The 25152-nt window shown below is 32.8% G+C and overlaps 2 protein-coding genes across 2 annotated transcripts; one reads left to right on the top strand and one right to left on the bottom strand.

Annotated features, from left to right (window-relative positions):
• Positions 1-379: 379 nt before the first annotated feature.
• LOC134269751 (uncharacterized) lies at positions 380-8610 on the top strand. Its single transcript, XM_062751955.1, has 8 exons — positions 380-520; positions 1583-1724; positions 1813-1818; positions 2352-2560; positions 4495-4803; positions 7442-7522; positions 7933-8036; positions 8378-8610. The coding sequence occupies exons 1-8, from the start codon at positions 427-429 to the stop codon at positions 8555-8557; spliced, it is 1125 nt and encodes a 374-aa protein (XP_062607939.1). The 5' UTR covers positions 380-426; the 3' UTR covers positions 8558-8610.
• On the bottom strand, positions 8605-25033 carry LOC134269772 (uncharacterized). The gene is made up of 24 exons (XM_062751985.1): positions 24817-25033; positions 21250-21384; positions 21053-21141; positions 20759-20887; positions 20352-20481; positions 19657-19722; positions 19214-19331; positions 17773-17821; positions 17137-17238; positions 16877-17030; positions 16530-16644; positions 16219-16272; positions 14047-14097; positions 13732-13902; positions 13241-13443; positions 12326-12437; positions 12048-12208; positions 11151-11276; positions 10737-10857; positions 10458-10614; positions 10315-10352; positions 10040-10183; positions 9259-9310; positions 8605-9137 (listed from the first exon to the last, which is right to left on the bottom strand). Exons 1-24 carry the CDS (start codon positions 24855-24857, stop codon positions 8989-8991), a joined length of 2667 nt encoding a protein of 888 aa, XP_062607969.1. The 5' UTR covers positions 24858-25033; the 3' UTR covers positions 8605-8988.
• Positions 25034-25152: the final 119 nt, after the last annotated feature.

The raw sequence follows: 25152 nt of genomic DNA, 5'->3' as shown, positions 1-25152 counted from the left end.
GATGTTTATTGTTCTTGTTCTCCAGTATAAAAGAAAGATTCAAACAAGAGGTCCATGAGCCACCGCGCTCACCTGAGTAACCACGACCTTTCTGGTTCACCAGCATATTCTTTTCCCTCAATATTCCTGTATAAAAATTTGATCATATATTGTAGCCCCACCCTATCTATTATTTTATGTCTATGCAAAACTTTGGTAACCATTTCAGTCACATCCTACTTTGTATTTTTTCTGCAACAACTGCAAAATTTATTCCTATACTAAAATTCAAAAATGAATTAAATCATTAAAAACATTAAATATATTCTAATAACATGTATAAGACAAAACCGTTTAACAGTTCATACTTACGCCTTAGTACGTCATGGTAGATAAGGTATTTCAGCCTTTATCTTGACCAACAGTTGGAGAACCTGTTTGTTCACCATGTCTAAACATCTGTTGGTCGTTTTTGAATTTCTTCTAGCCGGCATTTCATGCCAAGCCGCATTGACAGAGCTTGATGCATATTCGTTACAAGGTGAGAGCACAATTTTTCTGTATTTTTGAAGCATTTGCTGCATATTTAAATTAACTGCACAAAAATTCATACAGTCTAATTTAATTAACGGCACAAAAACATTATTAAGATTTCAAACTATCTAGTTTAACGAGAGGACTCTAATGCTTAACTGAATATGGTAGAAACGGTATCGCCAGTTAGGCATCATATGATAAAGTAAACTTTCTAGAACGCGAACTCTTGGTATAGAGACTTGAAACTCTCCCTGTGTTATCGAAATGATTGAATTTTGTCTGCTGAATATCAATGAGTGCTAAATGTGATCAACATATGGCTCTATATTGCAGCCCGATTCTTTAAAAAAATCACAAAATATACATTCTAAAATTTTGCTATCTTCATATTTTTTTCTGAGAAAGGTTCTCCATTTAGACATGTGGAAATGTATGAAATTTATGGAGAAAACGAACAGTATTCAAGCTCAAAACGACAATACATGTAGTTCATTAAACAATACTTATGAAGCAGAGCAAACACTGACCTCTAAAACCTCAGAGGTGGGATCATATGCCATGTATCAAAACAATCAAATTAACCTGAAAATGGCGCGAGAACCTTAAAGCTACAGAAATCAGTTCCCTCATTTTGGTAAATGGTTCATCCACGTTGCCATGATCGTACAATTTTCGAAATTTCTATTATTTTAAAATTTTGGAAGACTGAATTGAATAAATATTTGAGTTGAACCTATCCATTAAGTCGAGGTTTCTTAAAAATTGAATATCAAAGAATTACAGTAGTTTTGTTCCCCTTTACCATACTATGTTCTAAAACTGTTTAAAGTAGCTAAAAAGATGTTAAAGAAGCAGATGAGATACATTTTTGACGACAAAAAATACGAAAGACCAAAAAAGGTAATAAGTCACCAGAGAGACTAAGGTGATCTATTAATGAACTGATTAAATCTGCAATGTCTAGAGGATCAAATGAAATACGTGAAGATAACGACGAGTATTTATATATTCTGTATGAAATTCTAGACATTTACCTTAATTATTAATTTAACCATCTTTGTTGTAGAATTTGATAAGCTGGTTCGCCAGAACCTGGTGTTTATGGTTGTGGATCGTGTCAATGACTCCATCACAGCCCAGAGCCAAATGCAGTACGACTGCGCAAGTCTAGTGAATCACACCGCAGACAACTGCAGATCATGCGAAGGGTAAGATTTCAACTGTTACTTAAAGAACACATCAAATTCTGAAATTACCTATTCTTTATTCTTTAATTGATCCCTGTGTGTATTTCAGAGCACAGTACGTTTTGGAGGGAAAAGGATGCTGCCAAAGATGATGTGGTCATTTTGCGATATGAATTAGGGTTGTTGCGATGCATATATCAAACCGTTCTCAAAACTAATACCGAGTATTCTTTAAACATAATTTATGCTATTATCAAGAGATAATATTGTTATGAAATAAATAATACATTTCTTATTAATTATCAGTGACAGAAACATTAACAATTCAAGCTGTTCGCAACAGCCTCGGTTTATATTCAAATGCGTGTTACAATTTAAAAAGGTGGGTTATTTCTAAACATCTAGTAATTTTTTGTCAATTATAAACAATAAAATATGGTAATATTATTAAATTAACAGTTCTACAATTGATGAAGACTGTTTTCTTTTTTATTTTAGGTCACACTGATGCGGCAGTACTTCTTTTCTTCATAAGGATTTTTTTCATTAAACTATTTTGATTTCAAAAGCAATTTCCTTTTAACTAAGCAATTCTAACAATCTAGATTTCTTTATAATGAATTCTAAATGCCGTTTACATTTACTTAGTCACACCCCCGACAATCACCGAGTTAGTAATCCCCTAGATGTGGTGTTGCCTGTGATTCTAGAACCCTCCCTCTCGGCTGGAAAACTTTTGGATTTCGTAGCCAGCACGGTGACGTCAAGCCCCGCCATTAAATTACTAGGCAAGAAAACAACAAAGCTGGTTCACGATATAGGCAGTGTAGCAGAAAATGCAGGCAAAACTCTGCTTGGTAAGTTAAATAGGTTTTTGATTAAACCATATCTACATGCATTTTGCTCAAATTAAAAAAAAATGTTGTGAACATTATTAAAGAAAATCTTACGACTTTTCAACTTTATACACAAACATTCCCCACGATAAATTAATGTCCAGGCTTTTTGATACCATTGACAACTGCTTTTTCAATAAAAATGGAACTCGTAAATTGACTTTCCTGGTTATCGGTCATTTGCAAAATTATTTTGTTAAAACACAGTCTGACTGCACACATCAAAAAGATGCTTGAGTTTCTGATTGACAGCATCTATGTGGTTTTTGGTGACCAGGTCTTCCAACAATCTATTGGAATTCCAATGGGTACCAATCGCGCACCGTTATTAGCAGACCTATTTTTGCATTCATTTGAAGCAGAATTTATGCAACATCATATCCGCGAAAAGAAGAAAATACTTGCCGTGGCCTTCAACTCAACATTTAGATACTTAGTATATCGACGACGTATTGTCAATTAACAATGGTAATTTTCATACCTATGCCGATACGATATATCCTGGGGAGCTTGAGATAAAAGATACCACAGAGTCTGACATATCTGCTTCATACATGGATACCGGTATTTTACTTGAAAAGGGCGCTAATGGTAATCTAACAACCAAGTTCTATGATAAACGTGATGACTTTAACTTTTCTGCAATATACCCTCATACGGTGTTTACATATCTTAGTTGATTCGATACGCAAGAGCATGCTCTACATATGAACAGTTTCTAAAACTACAGGTACTGAGAGCAATGAGCTCACTAAAAGATACCCCGCCTCCCATATGATTATAATGACAAAGTCCCTGTTTTGCTCTTGGAGACCCGAAATAAGTGTCAGATCAAGAAGTAAAATAGGAGGTACACGATGACATCATGTAAAGAGGAATCTGTGAAAGTATCATTAAATTTTGTCCAGTGGTATAGGACGTATAAAAAAAATGGCAGTGTCAATATTTCGCTCTGGAAAACCCAAAATATGTGTCCGATCAAGAAGTAAAATAGGAGGTGTACAATAGCATTATATTACAAAGATTCTGTGAAAGTCTCATCAAATTTAATTCAGCGGTATAAGAGGAGTTGCGGATAAGAGATGGGTACCCAAGCATAACAGACAGACGGACGGACGTACAGACAGATGGACGGACATACCGATTACAATATACCCTCCCGCTTTTCAAGCGGGGAGGGGGGGTATAACGAGGTACGTTTTTGACAGACAAGTTGATGAAACAAGAATATCAGTCTTGTTTAAAGTCATCATTTCGTAATTTCTTTGCTCGATAAAATGACCTTGTCAGCTAATACAATTTATCATTGAGTCAAATGCTGACTGACGTTTTCCATACTTATTGTTAGTACATTATTTATACACTGAATTGACGGATTTTTCCGTATTTCCCGATCATAAAAAGGAGCACACGGCGGGTGTGACCGGTCGGCAGGGGATGCTCACTCTTCCATGGCACCTGATCCCACCTCAGGCCTAGGGGCCATAAAACTTAGACGACCTCACTTTTGATCTTAGTCTCACTTTTTCTCTAAGGAATATATATTGGAAAGGTGAGACCGAGATCAAAAGTGAGCTAGTCGTCTAACTTTTATGGTCGCCAGGCCTGATGTTTTAGAGGTCCGTCTTTGCTCTGCTCCTGTTTTGTATTGTTTTATGGATTTTGATATTGAATACTGTTCGTTATCTCCTTATCCTACACCAATTAACAAATATATGTAATTTATTCTTCAATGAATCTGGAATCGTAAAACATTTATTGTAGTCAATGTATCATGTTCTTAAAAATATTAACTTTCTATGAACTTTAATTTTGCTTGCCTACTACGTAAACTTCAGGTTTTTCCCTTACAAACTTTGACTAACAGAATTGTTTCTTGGTATCATTTATAAAAGGAGGTGCGAAGGATGCCTTTTCTACATCAGTAAGTGGTCTTAAACAGCTTGGTGACAAACTCACGTCACTAACGTCTGACATCGGATCTTCCTTGAAAGGGGCTGTGGGGGATCTAGGGCACCTGTTCACAGACCAAATCGGGGGAAGCCTCCAGAATATCGGTTCTGGGTTAGTAAGTGGGGCTCAAGATTTACTGAACAACATCGCTAGTGGTGCCACGGATGTTGCCAATGGTATCGCTAGTGGAGCCAAGGACGCAGTACATTCTATATCTAGTGGGATAAGCAGTATTGGACATCATATCGGGCGTAAGTACGAAAAAGGAGAAAGAGAAAGAAACCTACTTTAAAGACAACGTTTTTTACTTATTCTAGGGATACATTACGTCACAAAATCTAAATATCGCAATGCATTAGTTCTCATAAATATAACACTCTACAAAATAGTTTTTAATATATCCATTTCTTTGTTTTCATGGTGAGTTTCGGTTTCAGTTTTATCTTGACTAGACTATGAACGGTCATATACGATTGATTGATTGATTGACTGTATATTGTTTAATGTCCCTCTTGATAATTTTTCACTCATATGGAGACGCCACCACCGGTGGAGAGCTGCAAATTTTGTTCTATGTCCAGCGCTCAGGGCCATTGAGCAGTGAAGGATTTTTTTCATGCCAGCACTTACTGCGACACGGGACCTCGGTTAATACCGTCTTATCCGAAGGACCGGTATCCATATCCCACAGTGGGATTAGAACCCGCGACATAAGGATCAACTCCTTAATTCGCGACTCTAACCACTGCACAACGCGGACGACCGTCATATACTTGTACAGTTATACTAAATTCTACCACGGTTATCGCAAAGAGCAGATAAATTATTCTCTCCAATAAATTATTATTGTCTTTAACAAATCATCAATAACTTCAGATCGGTCTCCTCTAATGTTGAACGTTCTTATTAATGATAATATCGAGGCCTCTTTCGCAATTTAGTGGGGAAAATATCATTTGGCAAACCTGATGATTTCCTTGCCTTCATCAAGAAATGATTTCATCGCACATTAAGCGACTAAGGGGCAATATAAAAAAAAAAACCATCTTTCCTTCTGTATTCAATGATAGAGAAGTGAAAAAAGAATTAGTTAGATTACATGATCAGTACGTACTGGTCCCTGCTTACAAAGCAGGTAACAACACAGTCTTCGTCTGTAAGTCTCGTTATAGAAAATGTATTTTAGAGGAACTTGGATTCAATTCTACAAGTGATAATCCAACTTATACTCATAGATCCCTTTCTACGGAGGAAATTCTTAAAAATCATGTCAGTTTTGAATATATTTAATATTCCAAACAACCAAAATGAACTTGAACTACCTTATCTTTATTCGAAACCGAAACTTCATAAAATATCCTTACAGACATAGATACATTGCGGGTCCCAGTAAATATTCCATCGAGCCTCCTTCTTTACTCTTCACTAAGATATTACGGTGACAGTAGTGAAGGAGAAACTTTAATTCAAGAGTATGTTCAGTATACGTAGAAGTACTAGAAGTAGTGTAAATCAGATGTGGATGCTTAAAAATTCCAAGGAACTTTTGGACCATTTGAAATCACAAAATTTTACAAAAATCAACAGCTTAAAAACTTACGACTTTTCAACATTATACGCAACTATTCCCCACGATAAATTAAAGTCCAGGCTTTTTGATATCATTGACTGCTGCTTTTTCAATAAAAATGAAAGTCGTACATTTACTTAACTTGTCCATGGTCATTTGCAAAATTACTTTGTTAAAAACATTCTAATTGTACACACAAGTACTCTGAAGTTGATTAAAAGATCTTCGAGTTTCTGATTGACAATTTCTATGTGGTTTTTGGAGACCAGATCTTCCAACAATCTATTGGAATTCCCATTAGTACCAATTGCGCCCCGTTGTTAGCAGATCTATTTTTGTACTGATATGAAGCAGGATTTGTTCAAAATCTTTTCCACCAAAAGAAAACACTTGCCGTGGCCTCTACATTAAGATATATCGACGACGTATTGTCAATTAACAATAGCTATTTCCATTCACACTGTCTGACACATCTGTTTCATATTTGAATCTTTTACAAGAAAAAGAAAGTTAATGGTCATCTAACAAAAAAGCTTTATGATAAACGTGATGTTTTTAACTTTTCTATCGTCAACTTCCCTTACTTATGAAGCAATATACCTCTGTCAACTGCTTACGGAGTGTATATATCTCAGTTGATTCGATCCGGAAGAGCATGCTCAACGTATGAACAATTTAATTCACAATATTTGAAAAGAGGTACCAGTAAGTAAATGACAAAAAAGTTGCTGACAAAAAAATTTCAGCAGCCTCATACAAAGTCATCAATTCGTACATTCTATGGTCGATACAATGACGTTTTCAGCAAATACAATGTTTCATTAAGTCAATCGATGACTGAATTTTTTCATACTAACTGTTCAAACATTATTTACACGCTGAGTTGTCCATGGATTTTTCCGTTATTTCCCGATCATGTCAAGGAGATAGGAACAACAGTTCTGACCGGTCGGCAGAGGATACTCACTCCTCCATAGCACCTGATCCTACCTAAAGTTTGATGTTTTGGAGGTCCATGTGTTCCCTGCTCATATTTTGTAATGTTTAATGGACTTTTGAGCTCGAATACTGTTTGTTATCGCCACATATTTATTTCATCTAAAAGACGGGGTTTTCTATTAGTATTGTTCATTCTTAGCACAATACAATTACAAAACAAAATAAATGCACATATGCAGCTGATTTTCTGCATCAATTTAATTGTTAAAATTGTAAAATGGAAATTTTGTGAGCTAAAGTGAATTCTGAGTAACAATTTTGGAAGAGAAATTACAGTTTCCTATGATATAATTAAATTAATCATTGTCGTTAATTACTAGATATTTTTGGAAGGAAGAGGTCGGCCTGTCCCAGTTGTGACAAGATTAACAGCAAGAACTCGGACGAAATTGTTACAAACGGTAGGTAGCTCTCACACACAAAGATACACACAGAGGCAATTATTACAAACGGTAAATAGATCTGAAACATTAGCAAACACACATACAGTGAAAATTATTGCAAACGCCTATGGTAGGTAATTTCCAAACACAAACACGCACACATTGAGGAAAGTTATGTTCAGTTTGTTTCAAGTCCCTCCAAGAATTTTTTTCTCTCCTATTGAGACAACACTCTTTTCACGTTTTCTTTATGTTGCCACTTTATCCTGATTTGCATGTTATCCGTATTTATAAATCGCTTAATCTAAACTATCTTCATTTCAATGTTGAAGTAAATTCAGGATTACAAAAGTATTACAAAAGTTTAAAGTATAAATACATGAAAATTTCATTGTGCCAATATAATAAAACTTTTTTTAATTTGATAGTGTGCGGATCTGAGTTCATGTCTCGCCATAATGCTATCCTCACTGAAATTGACCACATGAAAGATATCTACTCTTCTGCTGTGAATTCAACCATAATACAAAAGGTGGGCCAAACATGAATTTTACACAGAAAACTGTGAAATCACTAATTTTCGTGCGGGGTTTATTTTCGTTGTTTTCGAGGCAGGGAAAGACCAATGAATTAATGAACACCACAAAATTTACAAATTTATATGCATTACTTACTTAATTTATTCCAAACACGAAAATCAAATCCCCAAAATCTAATATATTTTTCTCAAACCTCAAAAATTTGACCTCACGAAAATATGAAAATATAGTCTACTTCTGATTTCAAGATTTCAGTTTTTCATTATTCGAGAAGAGAGAAATTATCTGCTCTGCAAAAACATCAGACATAGTATTATGGAATTGACATTAATAGGTTGAGTATGACCCAGCCTCTATTGATGTGACCCATGGTGTACAGTTCAAAGTCGTCTTCATCACGTACACAATAAATGGACACACCAAGCGTTACGCCCCCACATCACCCCTACGTCTGACTGATCTACCCTCCATGTCAGAAAGTGTGTCCATGGAGATATATGAGTCTTATGTGTAACAGACAAAATACTATTTCTGTTCTGAGTAAATCTTTTTATTATTTTAAAACAAGTGATTTGCTTGTTTCTTTTCAGGAAGTAAACATAACAGGGAGAAAAATATATTTTCTGAGCATATTTTCCCTTATAACAATAACTGTCATTGCGCATTTATAATTATTTTATTGCATATACATGTACTCTACTTAAAAATAGTATGTTTTTTTCCTTGAAACTTGATGGTGTAACATTTTCATCATCTGAAGAGAGTTGAATATAAGAAAGCAGCAATGTGTTTATAACATCCAGTATACTTCCATTTCCTTTTAGGCAAAAATGCAAAACAAAATTGGACATTTCTTTCCCAAACAAATGTTTGTTTCATGTATGTTTATATTAATTATCCAAATGATGAATTTCATATCACAGAACATAAAAGCAGTCCACACTATCAAGTCCTTAACACATTCAATGGAATATTATTCCTTCGTCCAAGAAATAAAGGATTAAACCTTTCACCACAAAAATTCTCTTCGACACAGTTCTTTAAAATAAGTTTTTCTAAGCAGCACAGTAATCTGCCTAGTTTCACAATCTCCTCTGCAAATAAACCATGCTCCATTTACAAGGTATTTCTCTGACATTTAGGAAGTATTTAGGCAGTAAAATATACTACTATTGATTGATTAATAATTAATTAAAAAACAATATGTTTACATACCTTTAGAAGTTTTACTTCCCTCAAGAGTCAGTGACTGTAAATTTGGGGTATACTGAAAAAAAATGAATTTCTTCTCATTAACATAGACTCCACCTCCTGCACAATGAAATTTCTGGGTTTTTTACATTTACCAGCCGACTTACATAAGCTAACTCAGTTCATACACTTGCTTAATAGTACAGTGTACAATTGATAAGCTGGCTAATAAGTTAATAAGTTGAAAGGTGCCCAATGCTTTGAATTTATAATTAAACTGAGTTACTAAAGCTGATAAGTGTCTGACAGTCATGATTTAAAATTTTGACATGTGATGGATAGTTTGACATTTATTTGCTAGGACAGTTGATAAGCTGACTTGTATGACCTACGACAGTTGATAAGCTGACTTACATGAGCTAGTTCAGTGGATAAGCTGACTTACATGAGCAAGTTCAGTTTCGAAGTTAACGTACGAGCCAGTACAGTGGATAAGCTTACTTACATGAGCTGGGACAGTATATAAGCTGACTAGTATGAGCTAGTTCAGTTTCTTAGCTGACTTACATGAGCTAGTACAGTGGATAAGCTGACCTACATGAGCTAGTACAGTTGATAAGCTGACTTATATAAGCTAGTATACTTGTTAAGCTAGCTAGTACAGTGGAAAAGCTAATTTACATGAGCTAGTACAGTGGATAAGCTAACTTACATGAGCTAGTACAGTGGATAAGCTAACTTACATGAGCTAGTACAGTGGATAAGCTAACTTACATGAGCTAGTACAGTGGATAAGCTAACTTACATGAGCTAGTACAGTGGATAAGCGCCTGATAGTGGGGATTTTTATTGACATATGACGGAGAGCCTGAAGTCTTGCACTGTGGTGAATTTGAATCTGGGACAGCTTTTCTATTTCTATCTCAAGATGAGACAATTTAGGACAGCCCTTCAAAATAAGAAAAAGATGATTCATACATGTACTATTACTAATAATCATTTTATATAGTCATCAAAATCTCAAATTCGTTTTGCATAATTATTTCAAAACGTGTTTATTGTTGCACTGACAGGACTTACTTGCACTCGAAGAGAAGATAGCTTTGGACACTTGATACCTGTAAAAAAGACAAATATAAGCATCATATGACTATAACAAACAAAATGACTTTCGGTCATTGAGGTGTTAGAGTTGATACTGATTACAATGAAGACCAGCTTACACAGAGTGGAGAGGTGAATCCCCTGGTCTAGCGTTAGTGATTGTAACTGGGACAGCTCTACTGACAAATTTATCTCCCCTGGGATGGCCCGAACCTCCAGAATTTCTAAGGATCCTTCACACTCTTTTAAAAGTTCCCTTCTTAAAGCTGGTGTAAACTTAGAAAAAATATTTTCATTATTTCAACATTTTATCAGCATGTTATAAAAACGTGAATATTTTTTCAGTGTAAAATTCAGTGATTTTTATCATTTGTAGAATATAAATGTATGGTTGCTACCTTTGGTAGATTGTTTAATGTAAGATGGTGTATTCTAGTTGGTTGAGTAACTTGGACATTCTGTAACCTCCTTAGTCCAGTCATGCTAAGAACTTCTAAAGTTTCAGGTACTTGTAAATTCCTGGAAAAGCACTGATTCAATGCCTCATTTGTTTCATTAAATTATTTCAAACTTTTTAACATCAAACTGATTGAAAATATACCACCTCTTATAGCCTCTTCGGATTCAATGAAATTGAATTTATGTAAAACAGATATGTAAATCTTATACAGTTTAAAAACCTTGAACTATCCTTACAGAGTTATCTTCCCTTGTTTTAAACTGATAAAAAGATGGATTTTCTCTGCTTGACTTTTCTTTCACTCTAGTCAATAGATTTTGTAAAATTTCCTAATATTTCTTCCATGACTTACTTTAGCTGGTGAGTTCCCAAAACTGTAAGCGAGGTCAGCTTAGGACAGCGACAGAAAACATTTGCCATTGTATCATCTGACAACATGTCACACTTCTGAATGTTCACAGATCTCAGGGCTGGACAGCTGGCATCCAAATATAAAAACACCAGTGTTGATTACAATGCTTAACGTAAAACACATTCATCAGATACTGAATCTCTTTAAAATGTCTTGCATATTAAAGATACAGTGAAACTTGTTTATCCAGATGTTGTGTATTCTGAAATCTTGTCTAACACAATATAAACCAGAAGTCTTTGTCGAGACTGTAGCTCTACTGGTTTGTACTTATAATAAAGAAAGAGAAAAGTAGCAGTTGGGACTTAAAACTTTACAAAAGCAATAAATAGAATAATAACAAAAACCAATGCACAGAATTATGTATCTTAGTGTGGTCTTCTTGTTTGCCAGATATATTGAAATCACACCAAAACTGTAGGAGTAGCATTTGGAAAAATTGTTTACAGATGGCAACACCATTCATCGAAATCAAAAACCGATATATAGATTTGTGTATCTTAGTGTAGTCTACTTGTGTGCCAAGTTATATTGAAAATCAGACCAAAACTGTAGGAGGAGTAGCATTTTGAAAAATTGTTTACAGACAGACGGAAGGACGGACGACGGACGCATTACTATTGCATAAGCTCTTCTGGTCTCTGACCAGTAGAGCTAAAAATGAATTCCCTCTTAGAATATTGAATTGTTTTATATGTTGCCTAATCCAGTATGTTGTCTAGTCTGGCTAATTTACCAATACTGGCCGGATTATACAAGTTTTACTTTATTTGATTAGGACATAGGTTTGTTGTTCTACAGTTTACAATTATATGTCTTTGAGGTTAGGCCTTTTACCTCAGATTTAATGTGTTATCCTCTCTGGTACACACTCCCTGTAACTGTACATCTATCAGTACAGAGGAGGACAGCTTAAAGTGGGAGAAGTTGGTCCCGGTGAAATCAACATCAGTCAACTGATTGGCTATCACAAAACACTGCTCCATCATACTGCAGTACTAAAAATAAAATCATGTAGTATTGTCACATTGTTAAACACTTTACTTTGAAATGGGGAAATTCTGACTAATTGTTTATCAAGCTGATTAACTTCTTTTTACAACTCCAGAACTCACTTTAACATGAAGAATATCAAGTTTTGGGGAATCACAAATATCTAGAGAGGTGAATTTCGGACAGCTTTCTATACAGAGGACTTCTAAACTGGTACTGTTTGTTACAGACAGTCTGAAAAAAAGCAGAGACATAGCATGGATTTTTTAAACTTAACACATAATACAGATACGATGTATATAAAACCTCTACAAAAATAAAATTCTTTACATATTTCCTTTGTTTTTACTGAGCAGTTAAAAAAATTGATACAGAATTGAAAAAGTTAAATTTGAAAATTCAAATATATAAAATTAACATCAAAACTTTTACACCTGTATGGCAAAAATGGAAGCAAGTAAAGGTGTTATAATAAAAAAAAATTTAATGACTGGAATCTTAAATCCTCAAACCAGCAAGCCCCTGCCCTCTACCTAACAACCTCAGACAAACAGTTTCGTTTTTGCAGACCAAAATTATTTACTCAGATTTAATATATTGTGAATTCGCAAATATATAAAGAAGTAACTGAATATTTGATGGGATCTAAGTCAGAAACCCCATTCTGTATGCGATATTCGCTAATAAAACAGATGTATAAAATTATTAAAACACCAGCATATTCTAAGAAATATAAGAATTGCAATACAATCCTCCAAGAATAACCTACATGTATTGTGTCATTAAACACATTAAAAATCTGAGTGATATGCTCCTCTCCTAACTAATTTAATAATCTGTATAACAGATGTGCAAATAGACTCCTGATGATGGCGGATTTGCAGCTAATTAATATACTATCAAAATTTTAAATCTCATATATATCACACGGCCGAAACACTAGATTAGTGTCGAGTCAAGTGATTTGTGGTACGTGGCTGATGAGAGTCACTTTCTTTGAAACAGTCAATAAACAAATATTTTATTTAATAACTTACTGGGAGAGAAAATTGCATCGTTTAAGGACGAGTTTTGATAGGGACCTAAAGTTGTTGATGACTGACGACAGAACAGTTCCTTTGATGCCCTTCATGTCAGTCAGATACAGCTCTTGTAAATTCTCCACACCACTGTGATCTGTAAAAATAGCTGGATCCACTCCCTGATTCCACTGACATTCCATTCCTCTCACTCTCTGTATCTGGAAAAATAAACAACAGAAATGCATTAATATCATCCTAGAAGAGTTTCTAACCAAACTTTGATGCAATGAGTGACACATAATTTGATTTTTGAAGCAATATAGTTTTATTTCCATTAAACACAAAAGAGAAAAGCTAAAATTATATTTACCTATTTACCTTTTAATTTTATAACACTTTATTTCATGTAAAACTCAATGGATTTAATCTGTTTTATTTTCTTCCCATATCTAAGTACAGTGCATGTGTTAAAGTTTTGAAACCTTTTATCTATGACAAACACTTACTCTTTTTCCAAACATTAATCCATCAAACAGCTCAGCCTCCTGGAAATCTCTGCAGTCATGGAGGTGTAGAGACAGCAGGGAGGGGGCACTCACAGGGAGACTGGACAGAATGAGGCAGACCTGTAAAATAAAGGTCAAAAGGTCACTGTACCCAAAACAGGGAGGGGGCAGTCAGGGGGAGACTGGACAGAATGAAGCAGCCCTGTCAAATAAAGGTCAAAAGGTCACTATACACAAAGCAGGGAGGGGGCAGTCAGGGGGAGACTGGACAGAATGAGGCAGCCCTGTCAAATACAGGTCAAAAGGTCACTGTACCCAAAACAGGGATGGGGCAGTCAGGGGGAGACTGGACAGAATGAGGCAGCCCTGTCAAATACAGGTCAAAAGGTCACTGTACCCAAAACAGGGATGGGGCAGTCAGGGGGAGACTGGACAAAATGAGGCAGCCCTGGCAAGTAAAAGTCACTATACACAAAAGAATTTTTGAACATGTTGAAATAAATGTGCAGCATTTTTCATAATCCTTTAAAGTTGAATTTCCTTTTTTTCATTTGAAAAACATTTAAGGATGATGAAAAATGTGTTGCATCAAATAATTTTTTTAACTGTAACATCAAACATGATGTATCATGAAAGGTTACATATATAAGTCTTTAAATGAATCTTTCTTAAGTTTTCCGCAAAAAATGACCAAAAAAAATAAAAAACGGATTGGAAAAAAAAATCAAACATGTTTGTTAATGATTGTCTACCTGGTTCCACTTTTAAATTGGAGATGGCAATTTTTAGTTTTGTAAATTCAAACTATACGTGATACAACTATTCAGAAAAAGTATTAATTAAAAAACTAACAAAATCAAATACATATAAATTGAAAGAACATGATTAAACCGTGTTTTCTTTTTCTGAATTAATTTCATACAATAATTGATTGTTTGCACAAAATTTCATTAAATCTTATCCTCAATGATTGAAGAAAAGATTTAATTGTTTACAAAAAATTATGACGGACACGGCTTACATATATGATACACTTGTAAGTTTAAAGTTTAATAGATTTGATATCCTGCAAGCTAATATATAATTTGTTTCCAATACATTGGATACATATTGATTTTTTTTTACTAAAACATGTTTACAATTCAGAAATTCATTGTATAATGGTGATAGCGTTTATCTTGTAAACTATAAGAGACAAATTGAAAATGATAAAAAAAAAAAATTAAACTTACTTCGTTCAGAATTTCACTATTCGAGATCAGCTGCTGATAAATTGACATCCCTATCACTTAATACCCAGATAGATCAGAGTAACAAAGAGAAAATGCACTTCCACTTTATAACCAGTTGTGTGGAATAGCTGCCAACAAACTTTTGCAAATTTTATCATAAAATGGTTGATTAATACTAAAGAGCAGATTTCAAAGCATTAATATATTTTCAGACTATGTAACCCCTACCCCCCCCCCCCCCCAGACCAAAGGGGCATAAAAAATAATCATTTTGCTAGATACACCTTTCTTCATCATAAATATATATACTTGGATCATTGGCATAAAACGCAGGAGTAAAGGAAAAGAATTTCAAAGAATTAATGCATTTTCACTATATAATTAATAGAGCCCCGCCTTAATACTAGAACCCCTGATCCTGGGGCCATAAAATTCCAATTTTGGACATGGCAATAACTTTTCATAACTATGTACTGTGTTTATTTCACAGCAAGAAACATTTTCAAAGAATAATGCATTTTAATATAATGAAAACTTGCCCTAACACCAGAACCCCTGACCCTACAAAAACAAAAAGGTTCTATATTGTGCTTTTATTTTATTTAATACCTAGAAGAAGATTTTCAAAGAATAAAAGCATTTTCACAATATTTCTACTTAACACCAGAACCCCTGACCCTGGGGCCATAAAATTCACAATTTTACCTTTTGTTACAACATAACTATGTATTTAGTTAATTTACTTAATACCCTTGAGCAGAGAAGAAGATTTTTGCATTTTCAGACTATATAACTCTATATAGTGAGGTGTATGGGGCCATGAAATTCACAACTTTGGGGGATAACTCATTACATTCATGCTTTGCCTGCTTGATGTCCATCGAAGGATTTTTAAAGATTGCAAAAATTTTGATGGTTTTGTCCCCTGGAAATGAGAAGGATATAAAATTCACAATTTTTGCCCCTTCACCACAGTTAAAAATTTGTTTGAAATTGGCTCAGTGGTTTCAAACAAAATGTTTGTTAACACACGACATTTCAGGTCACCTGAATTACTCAGGTGACCTAAAAATGATTGTACCATTTTCAAAATTATTGTTTAAAAAAGCTATATGCCTTATTAAATTTTGGTCTTAGTCATAAGTTCCTCTTTAAAACATATCCATGTATTAATTTCCAGTATTTTACAATCAATCCAGAGAAAAGGATAGTCTATTTTAAGGCTTTGCATTTAACCTTAAAAAGCGAAGTGTGCGGAAAGGTTATTTGGTTCTCCCACTTCCACCCCTAGTTCTCTCACATTAGGGAGCTAACATGCAAAAAGAAAGATCATTTAGAGGAATTCACTTATTATAACTACTCACTGATTGAAAAAAGAGGATTTTAAAAAATTATGACAAGGCTTTTATATATGCTGCACTTGTAAGTTTAAAACACAATAGAACTAAAACAACAAAATAATTCGTTTGGTAGAATGATAGAGTTTTTTATGAAAGCAGTTTGGTAATGTTCTTAGGTTTAATTTTCTGTACTACCCGGTATAGGAATTCCAACTTAATACCTTACTTCTTTCAGAATTTCACTGAGATCTGCTGCTGATATTCCGTCACAGCGATTCAAAGTCAGTATTTTTATTTGATCCTTGTGTGGAATAGCTGCCAACAAGGCTTCACAAGTCAACCTGTATAAAAAGAATGGCTAAAGAATTTCTGCATTTTCCTTTCCAAATCTTAATTACTTTGCTTTTTTGACTTGTAGTTTTTTACTTTCTTCCAGCAATAACTTATTGCTTTGCTATATGTTAATTTCACTAAAAGTTATAAGATATTTTCAATAATTGCTACAAAAATTTTTTATATTGTACTTTTTCATTCTATTTCATTCAATATTTCTACTTCCTGGAGAAATTTTACCTTTTGTTACAAGAGATTTCTACTTCTTGTAGAGAAACACTGTTGATTTGCATAGACTGAAGTAACTCTAAAGTGAGATGTATAGAACTGATACTGCAGGGGGATAACTCTAGGCTTTCTAGGACATCACAGGAATTGCATGAAAATTGATGTACTGTTGGAAATGAGTAAGAGATATATTATAATAGCCATTCAGCACAGTTAAATAACTTAAAACACAATAGTTTCAAACATTTCATTTTGATAATTATGTCCCTTACAAAGAGGTGATGCCATTTTAACAGACTCTAAATTTTGGCACATGTCAACATTCAAACACTCAAGGCATGGAAAAGGATAGTCTATTTCAAGGCTTTGTAAACCTGAAAAATTGAAGGAATAGTTGGTTATAATTAACAAAAGAACTATGTGCCATCACAGTATCTTTTAAAATTTCTAATAATATAATGATCACAATGACCTTTGCCCTACCATAAACTAAAACTCTGGAACCATATATTAAATTGAAATATATCTGTTTGGTAAAGACTCTACGAATCTTAGCATATTTGAGCAGCCTTTCTCTTACATATTCAGAGGAAAAGATTACCGGTAGTAAGGTATAATGTATAATATAGATTTCAAAAATCCTATCATTATCATGTAAGTTACCACCTCCTGTTTTTTACATATAGATTCTGTATAAAACATTATTTGCATCTCATGGGGTTTTTTTTTTACACATAACAAAGCCAACAATTTTGTATAGTTTTGAACTTTACATACGCACAATTATACTTTCTTTAAATTTGTCCCCTTGTAAATTTACCCACTACACATGTAGCAGCAATTAAGTGGCAAAAATAAAACAGGTGTGAAAATTTCCATGTATAAAGTATATATATTTCTAAGCTTACCACTGTGTCCTAAATTCAAAACCTTTAGTTTGTTCAATCCATTTCTTCCCTGTAAAAGAATGCATAATTTGATGACGATTTTAATTCTAAGAAAAAAGTTATTATATTGATATCTTAAAATCTCAATAATTTGTTTTTAAATATGTATTGTGGATATTAAGGAATTTGAATAACTGAACCAGCAATAATCTACTTTTTTTTTTGTTATTAAAGATGTTGTAAAGGTAACTAAATTCTTTTTTAAATTACATGTGAGTTGTATTTAAATTCTGTGTCATTTACATCGTTCCTGAAAAGTTCCACACATTGAATTACGGTTCTATTGTGTACTGTGAAGTATGACCTTTTGAACAAATTCCTATTTTGTTTATATGTAAAAAATCTTATAATAAAATCTTGAAAATTTAAAACGATTTTTACTATGAGGTCATGGGATTCACGGAGCAATCACTTGACGTAAGCGACGTGACAACCAGATTTCAACGGGTTAAGCTTTGTCGCAGTTCTATAAACAAACTTGAATTTTCTACACTTTAAAATTGAATATCTATTTCAAGACATGTTAGTTTTCTTCTATAATGTCTTTTGTACTGGGATATTAGTTCCTCAGTGGTTCTGGAGAAGAAGATTTAAATCTTTTGCCTATATATTTTTAATTTTGATAACTTTGTGATGTAAACGTGCCAAAAGGTGGCCCCAAGCAAGTTTTATCAAAATAAAAAAGCTGTATATTTTTCAATAATCACCGGAGAGCATCAAATTCTTGTATATTTATTGGAAAAAATTTGATTTTATCTAAAATTTGACCGGTTTCGAGGAAATAGCGCGCCACATGAGTTTCATCTTTCCTGGCCCAGTGGTTCATGTACCTGTAAACTAAGATTTTTGTAATTTACATGTAATTTGTGTTTAAATTTCTTTTGTAACATACAGGTAAATTACTTGGAGGGAACATCCTGACTGAGTTTTGTAGATCTAGGTGTTCTAGATGTACACAGGTATGTTTGTAACTTAAAGGTAAATTACTTGAAGGGAACCCCTTCACCCTAGGTGTTCTTTGTGCCAGTTTACAGGTAAATTACTTGAAGGGAACACCCTCACTGAGTTTTGTAGATCTAGGTATTCTAGATGTACACAGGTACTTTTGTAACTTACAGGTAAATTACTTGAAGGGAACACCCTCACTGAGTTTTGTAGATCTAGGTATTCTAGATGTACACAGGTACATTTGTAACTTACAGGTAAATTACTTGAAGGGAACACCCTCACTGAGTTTTGAGCTAAAAAAAATTTATTATATTAAAATCTAAAATCTCAAAAATGTGTTTAAAAATATGTATTGTGGATAATCTAAGGAAATCAAATCGGTAATTTACAGGTAAGTTGTATTAAATTCTTTGTAACTTACATGAAATTTATGTTTACATTCTTTGTAACTTACAGGTAAATTACTTGATGGGAACACCCTGATGGAGTTTTGTAGATCTAGGTGTTCTAGATGTACACAGGAACGTAATATTTCTCTGACATTCTCTTCCAGCAGCAGTGAATCACTCAGACTGAAAACCAGAGAGTACTATCCATTATTAGGATCAAATACATGATAAAGAAAACTATATGAGAAAGATTTCATAAATCTGAAAACTAATGAACATTCTCACAGGAAATTAACTTACAATGCTGATTAAGTTTTGACCTTTGATAATCCAAAACATTACATTATAATGAGTCTTGAAATTTGGTTCATCCAACTGACTTAGCATTCAATAAGATACTTAAGATACCTAAAAAATTATTGTCAAATATAGAAAAAGAATCTCTCACATGCATGCACCTGAAGAAAACATCAAACTGAGAGATCAAAATGTCATCCAAGAAACTTACATGAGCTTTTTAATGTTATATGTTGAGTTGTCCTCCACTCTTGGAACAAAAATGTTTGATCTGCATCTATATCAAGAAATAATGAATTAAAACCAAATATTTGTGTTCTATGAATAAATTGTGTTACCAATTATAATTGTGTTTTTTCTCAAATTGCTGTTTTTTTGTGGTTGACTTCTTATATGTGAAAAATTGCATTTCATGGTGGACATAAATTTAGGGTCTCTTTATACCTTGAAAACCATGAAAATTAACCCCCCATGAAAATAAGTGATTTCACATTATTACTGTATGTGTACTAAAGTGGCTTCATATTTCAGCAGCTTTGGTGCTAAATGAATACCACAAAGAAATCAAAATATACAATATCATGTATTGTGTGATTACTAAATTTTGAATACACCAAATTATGAACATGTATAGTATTTTAAGTGTCCAACATTATAGTGTCCAATATTGGTTACCACTGACAAGATTTGGGTGAACAGACAGGCTGATTCCTGAATGTTCAACCCACATGTTTGCAGGGGATATTAGATGATCTCAGTTTATATTAGATTGAGTACAAAATAGTACTACATGTAAGTATTTCATTTTTACCCCCCAATTTCTACTGATTTTTGCACATCAATCTGGCATTTTTACCTATCCTCCCTTCAGGGTATATTTTATTATTTTCCTAATAATAGCATTACTGTTGGAAATGAAGCTCTCTCAGGTTTTCTAGGGCTATCACTTGTGTCAGGTGCTGACTGTCAAGGAACTCTTCATACAGATTTACAGACAGGAACTCCAAGTTATCTCCCTTCTTGTGCAATACTTCAACTGTAAGAGAGATTTTATTCTACTGGTACTTTTGACAATGTCTTTCTTTTTTTTTTTACTCTATAATGCTTTAATATAACCAGAGATTAACAAAATTTACATTATTTTTTTTTTTTATCAATCTTTAATTCATACATGTATAAATTATCTTTAGCAGAAATGAAATGTCAGTTTTCTTGTTAAACTATGTGAAATGAAATAAACATTGATGAAATGAAAAATAGCTAAATATTTTTTTCCTACCAGTGAGAGAAAAATTAAAATAACAAACACTTACTACTCTCATTGTTTATAGATGATGTATTGATTAGCAATTTTTTTAAATGTTGGCAGCAATCAAAAAGTGATTTGAGGAAAATGTCCAAAGTGGAATGTTCTAATATTAATTCTCCAACTTTGATACAGTCTAAAAATAAATAAATATAATACTTAGTTTGTAACAGTTTTAAGTTTACAATTATCATACTCTCCAGATGAAATAACTTATTTCTATCTAAAACATGTCTCATTTTTCATCAGAAATACCAATTCAGCAAAAGTTTTTGAAATGTCCCTAGCAAAACCACAGTACCTGCATTTGGACAGCGTTTTATAATATCCAGCAATCTCTCTGCCATAGGGAGAGGGCAATCTGTTAAATCTAACATCTTCATCTGCATCCTGAATTGTACATTAAAATTCTGTATTTTTATACATATTGTCAAGTATATGTACTTCTGAGCATAAACAACATTTAATCTTTTATTAATTGTAAAATTTACCAGATACCATATTGTGGCTTTTGAAATAAGGTCTCTGAACTTTGTACATGTCTGGGCTAGTGAACATAGGTCCGTCCAGTCCAAGTGTTTGAATATTTCATATAACACACCAGATGGCTGGTAGACCAGAAGATGATTATACCTGCAGAGTAAATGAGAACAATACTAATCACAATAAGGCAGAAACATGGATCCCTGCAAAAAGCAGCAGTGGGAACAGCTGCCTTGGAGGAGTTGGTTTCCATCCTCTTCCCAGATAAGTCTCAACTTGTCTTGTTTTGGATACCATGGTCCAGTTCAACTATTGTTGCATGTTTGCATGCCATCCACTTTATAAATGAATACTTTTATAAACATTTCAATTAATGTTTTAATAAATCTCAATATTTATCAGTACTGCATTGCTTACCATTTTGTATATGAAACCAACAATTAAGAAATTTTCTTACTTTTTATTGAAATATTGGCTTTCATGACAGAAATTTTCTTGAAAATAAAGAGTTCCATCAATATTATATCTAAATAATAGACCGAAATGCCCCTGGAAATTACAAAATGCCCCTTGTACCGAAATGCCCCTTTAAAACTTAAATCCTTTGGTTTTTATGAAAGGTAGTGAGTTTATTATATATATTTTAAAAATTTGAATTAAAGGAAAATATTTACAAATGTGTTCTTTTTTTCTTCCAAAAAGGTTCGTTTATCTAATATCTAAGAGAGATAACTCTAGTATCCTGGCGTATTGTATTTTCGACCTATTTAGATTTTATTTTTTAATTTATCACAAACTTTATAGAACCTGAAAAAATATGGGCTTAAAATGTTAGCATATGTGTCTATGAATAAAATGATATAACCCAAATTGCAGTTTTGTGTTTATCTTATTTATATGCCATTATATGGAGAGGGTAAACTTTTCCTTACAAAAATATTAGCGTCTTGTGTTTTCGACCTCAATATAGTATCAACGCCCAAGTAATATTGGCTATTAATATCCATTGGATATTCCAAACAATAAAAATACGATTGTCTGTCCTTCAAAAAAACATTGAACAGTTTGCATATTTTGGTTGCAAATACATCTATTCGTTGGTTGATTCCATCTGTCAGTAGCTCTGCATTTCCAAAAAAAAATCAATGAAATTACGTTGCATTTTTCAGTAAAAATCTGTAAGAAAGTGCTCATATTTAAGGTATAAAAACAATTGTTTGATCCACCCATTCATTTCAATATTCATGCGTCTCTTTGACAGTGATCTTAATTTTCTTTCAGAAAAATTTCATCAAAAAATCTTTGTAATTAACCGATTACGGCTTTGATTAATCAACAGATAATATTTTAAAAAAAGAATTTCTGACATCGGACTAAAACCATCGGGGAAAATCCGTTGAATTAATTATTTTGGGTATTTTCACTACAGTTTTGCTTCAAAGGTATTTTTCCAAGAGTAGCAACCGAAAATAATTTTGCGCGGATGTCATTCAAAAATAGTGATAAAACAAAATATTCATATTAGCAGAATTATTTTCTTGATGATGTCGATTTACATGCCGAGTAATTTAAATTAAATAATTTAAACTTTTCAGTTTAATATGCTATAAGCATTTCATAGCCATTTTAAGCATTTCATATAAATTTTACAACTCTGAACCACAGGGGTTTAGTATCCCACTGTGTACCGTTATCCATTAAAAATTTTGCCGAGATTGCTGTTTTAGAGAAAGAGTACGACTTTTCAAAAGTACTGGAAAGGTAAGTTTTTTTATTTTGTAACTTGTAGGAAGCCCTTAATTTGTATTTAAAAAAAAACAAAAAACATTCACATATGTCTATTTTCAAACAATTCAAAGAAATATTTTTAACAGTTTAAATTTCCGTATCATTCTAACTCATAAAGTGATAGGACGAACTCATCATGATGATAGTTGATTTAATTTATTTGTAATCAACATTTTGCTTAAGGGGGGACCTATGTCCGAAAAGTCTTTGTGTGAAATTTTCAAAACTTTGACATTTCTTTCCTGACCACTTGATCTTAATTTTTAGGTATTAAAAACAATACCTTTATATGCTTATTTTTACACAGGAGCACGTGCAAAAACAGTGTGAAATGCTAAAAATAGATTATTTTCAGACGTTATTGTTCTACTGCAAATATGCGCTAAAAAGAACCAAAAATGTCAAATCACATTCGAAATCAACATGTATTTAATTTATATGACTTGTATCTTTAAAATGAAGGCAAATTCATTGTAATTCATCTCGCAAGAAAAATTATACAGGAGCACAATGTAAACACCCCGTTTTTCTTGGTTTTTTACAATTCCGACATGCATAACAGGTAATATCTTAAAAAGTCTTTGTGTGAAAATGTGGTAATTCATATTTTTTGAAAGAAATGACCCCTCTCTTTATTTTAACAAGGAAAAAAGTATACCTTTATGATAAAATAAACGAGAAATATAACGTTTTCTTTTATTTGCATACTCTTTTGTCATAAATATTGACCTTTCTGCACTAAAAAAAAGGTAAGTTAGCACTGACAAACATCTGAATATAAAACTATTTTGCAAAAAACGGGTAAGAAATAATTTAAACAGATATACTCTTTTTTTCTTCATTGCCTCCCATGAACAACCAACACCTAATAATTTTATACAATAAAATCTACATACACTATAAATCAATAAGTAAATATAGGTACAAGTACATTTCTTTATTTTTCTTAGTTTTATCCAGAAAATACAATTAATGGTAAATAAAATTAAACATTTTTTGGCCTAAAATTTTGCTGAATTTTTTCTTATATTTTTTTGCATTTCTATATCAGCATATCATAGAGGTATTTCTTCACAATTTAAATTGCTATGTATTATCAACCAAAAGAAGAGAATTCTGATATTAACAAACTCCATAAATCAAATAAAACTGTTTTAAATGATGAAAACAAAATTCTTTTTGTAAAATGTGTACGTTTTTGATTAATAACAATGTTATGCCTATAATCACAGTTGCAAAAGTCAGCGGGAAAAAAACAAACGTCGCTTTTGTGACGTCACATAACGCTGCTTTGACGTCGAACGACATAGGTCCCCCCTTAAAAGATAAGTACAAAATAAGTTAAATCAATGATATCTTAGCCATGAGCTCCAATTTATTATGTATATGACCAGCAGGTTGTGTTTGCAATAAACTTTGGAAAGCCCTGCAATATCAACTAATTAAACAATATCCTATCTTCTTTTAAAAAGTGATCAGTCTTATTTAAATTAGATCCTTTACATTCCCATATATTATATTTTGCTATGTCATTCAGTGATAAAACAAAATATCCTTTATTGTTCATATGGGATGAAATTTTCATAATAGGGACAATTTATCATACTCTGAACATGAAAAAGAAGAAAAATCGAGGAAGTTCCCTTCTTTTTAATAAAATTATTTATTGCATTCAGAACATCAATCAGATGTCTCATCCTGGGCCTAATTACGACACATTTTAACCCTTTGATCTTGTCACACATTAATTAAATTCGATGTTTTTTCGCAAACCTTTACATATCAAACACATACCAATCTCCATCTTCAAAACTTTCATCATCATCCACATCCATAGCAGCACAAAAACACTGGACGGCTGGAACACAAGCAATAAGATAAAACGAAAGTAAAGCATAGTCACTTAAATGTTTGAGGTTATACCAATCAATGAAATCAATTTAAAACATTTCGATGAAATATGGTTTGATTTTTTTTCTCATTTTTACTAATACAAAAATCACGACTTATTTTAATGAGCATATTTTTACAAAAATGAGCAAATTGATTTTTTTCCACAAAGTCAAAACTGTTTCAAAACGAAAGTAGATAAAGAGTAAACAAAACAAAAATTCCTCCGCGTATTAATTG

The sequence above is a fragment of the Saccostrea cucullata genome, unplaced genomic scaffold, assembly GCF_032062105.1.
Source record: "Saccostrea cucullata isolate Sc308-1 unplaced genomic scaffold, CSIRO_AGI_Scuc_v1 ctg382, whole genome shotgun sequence".
Taxonomy (NCBI): Eukaryota; Metazoa; Mollusca; class Bivalvia; order Ostreida; family Ostreidae; genus Saccostrea; species Saccostrea cuccullata.
Note: the sequence above shows the minus strand (reverse complement) of the source record. Positions and strands in the feature narration are given on the sequence as shown.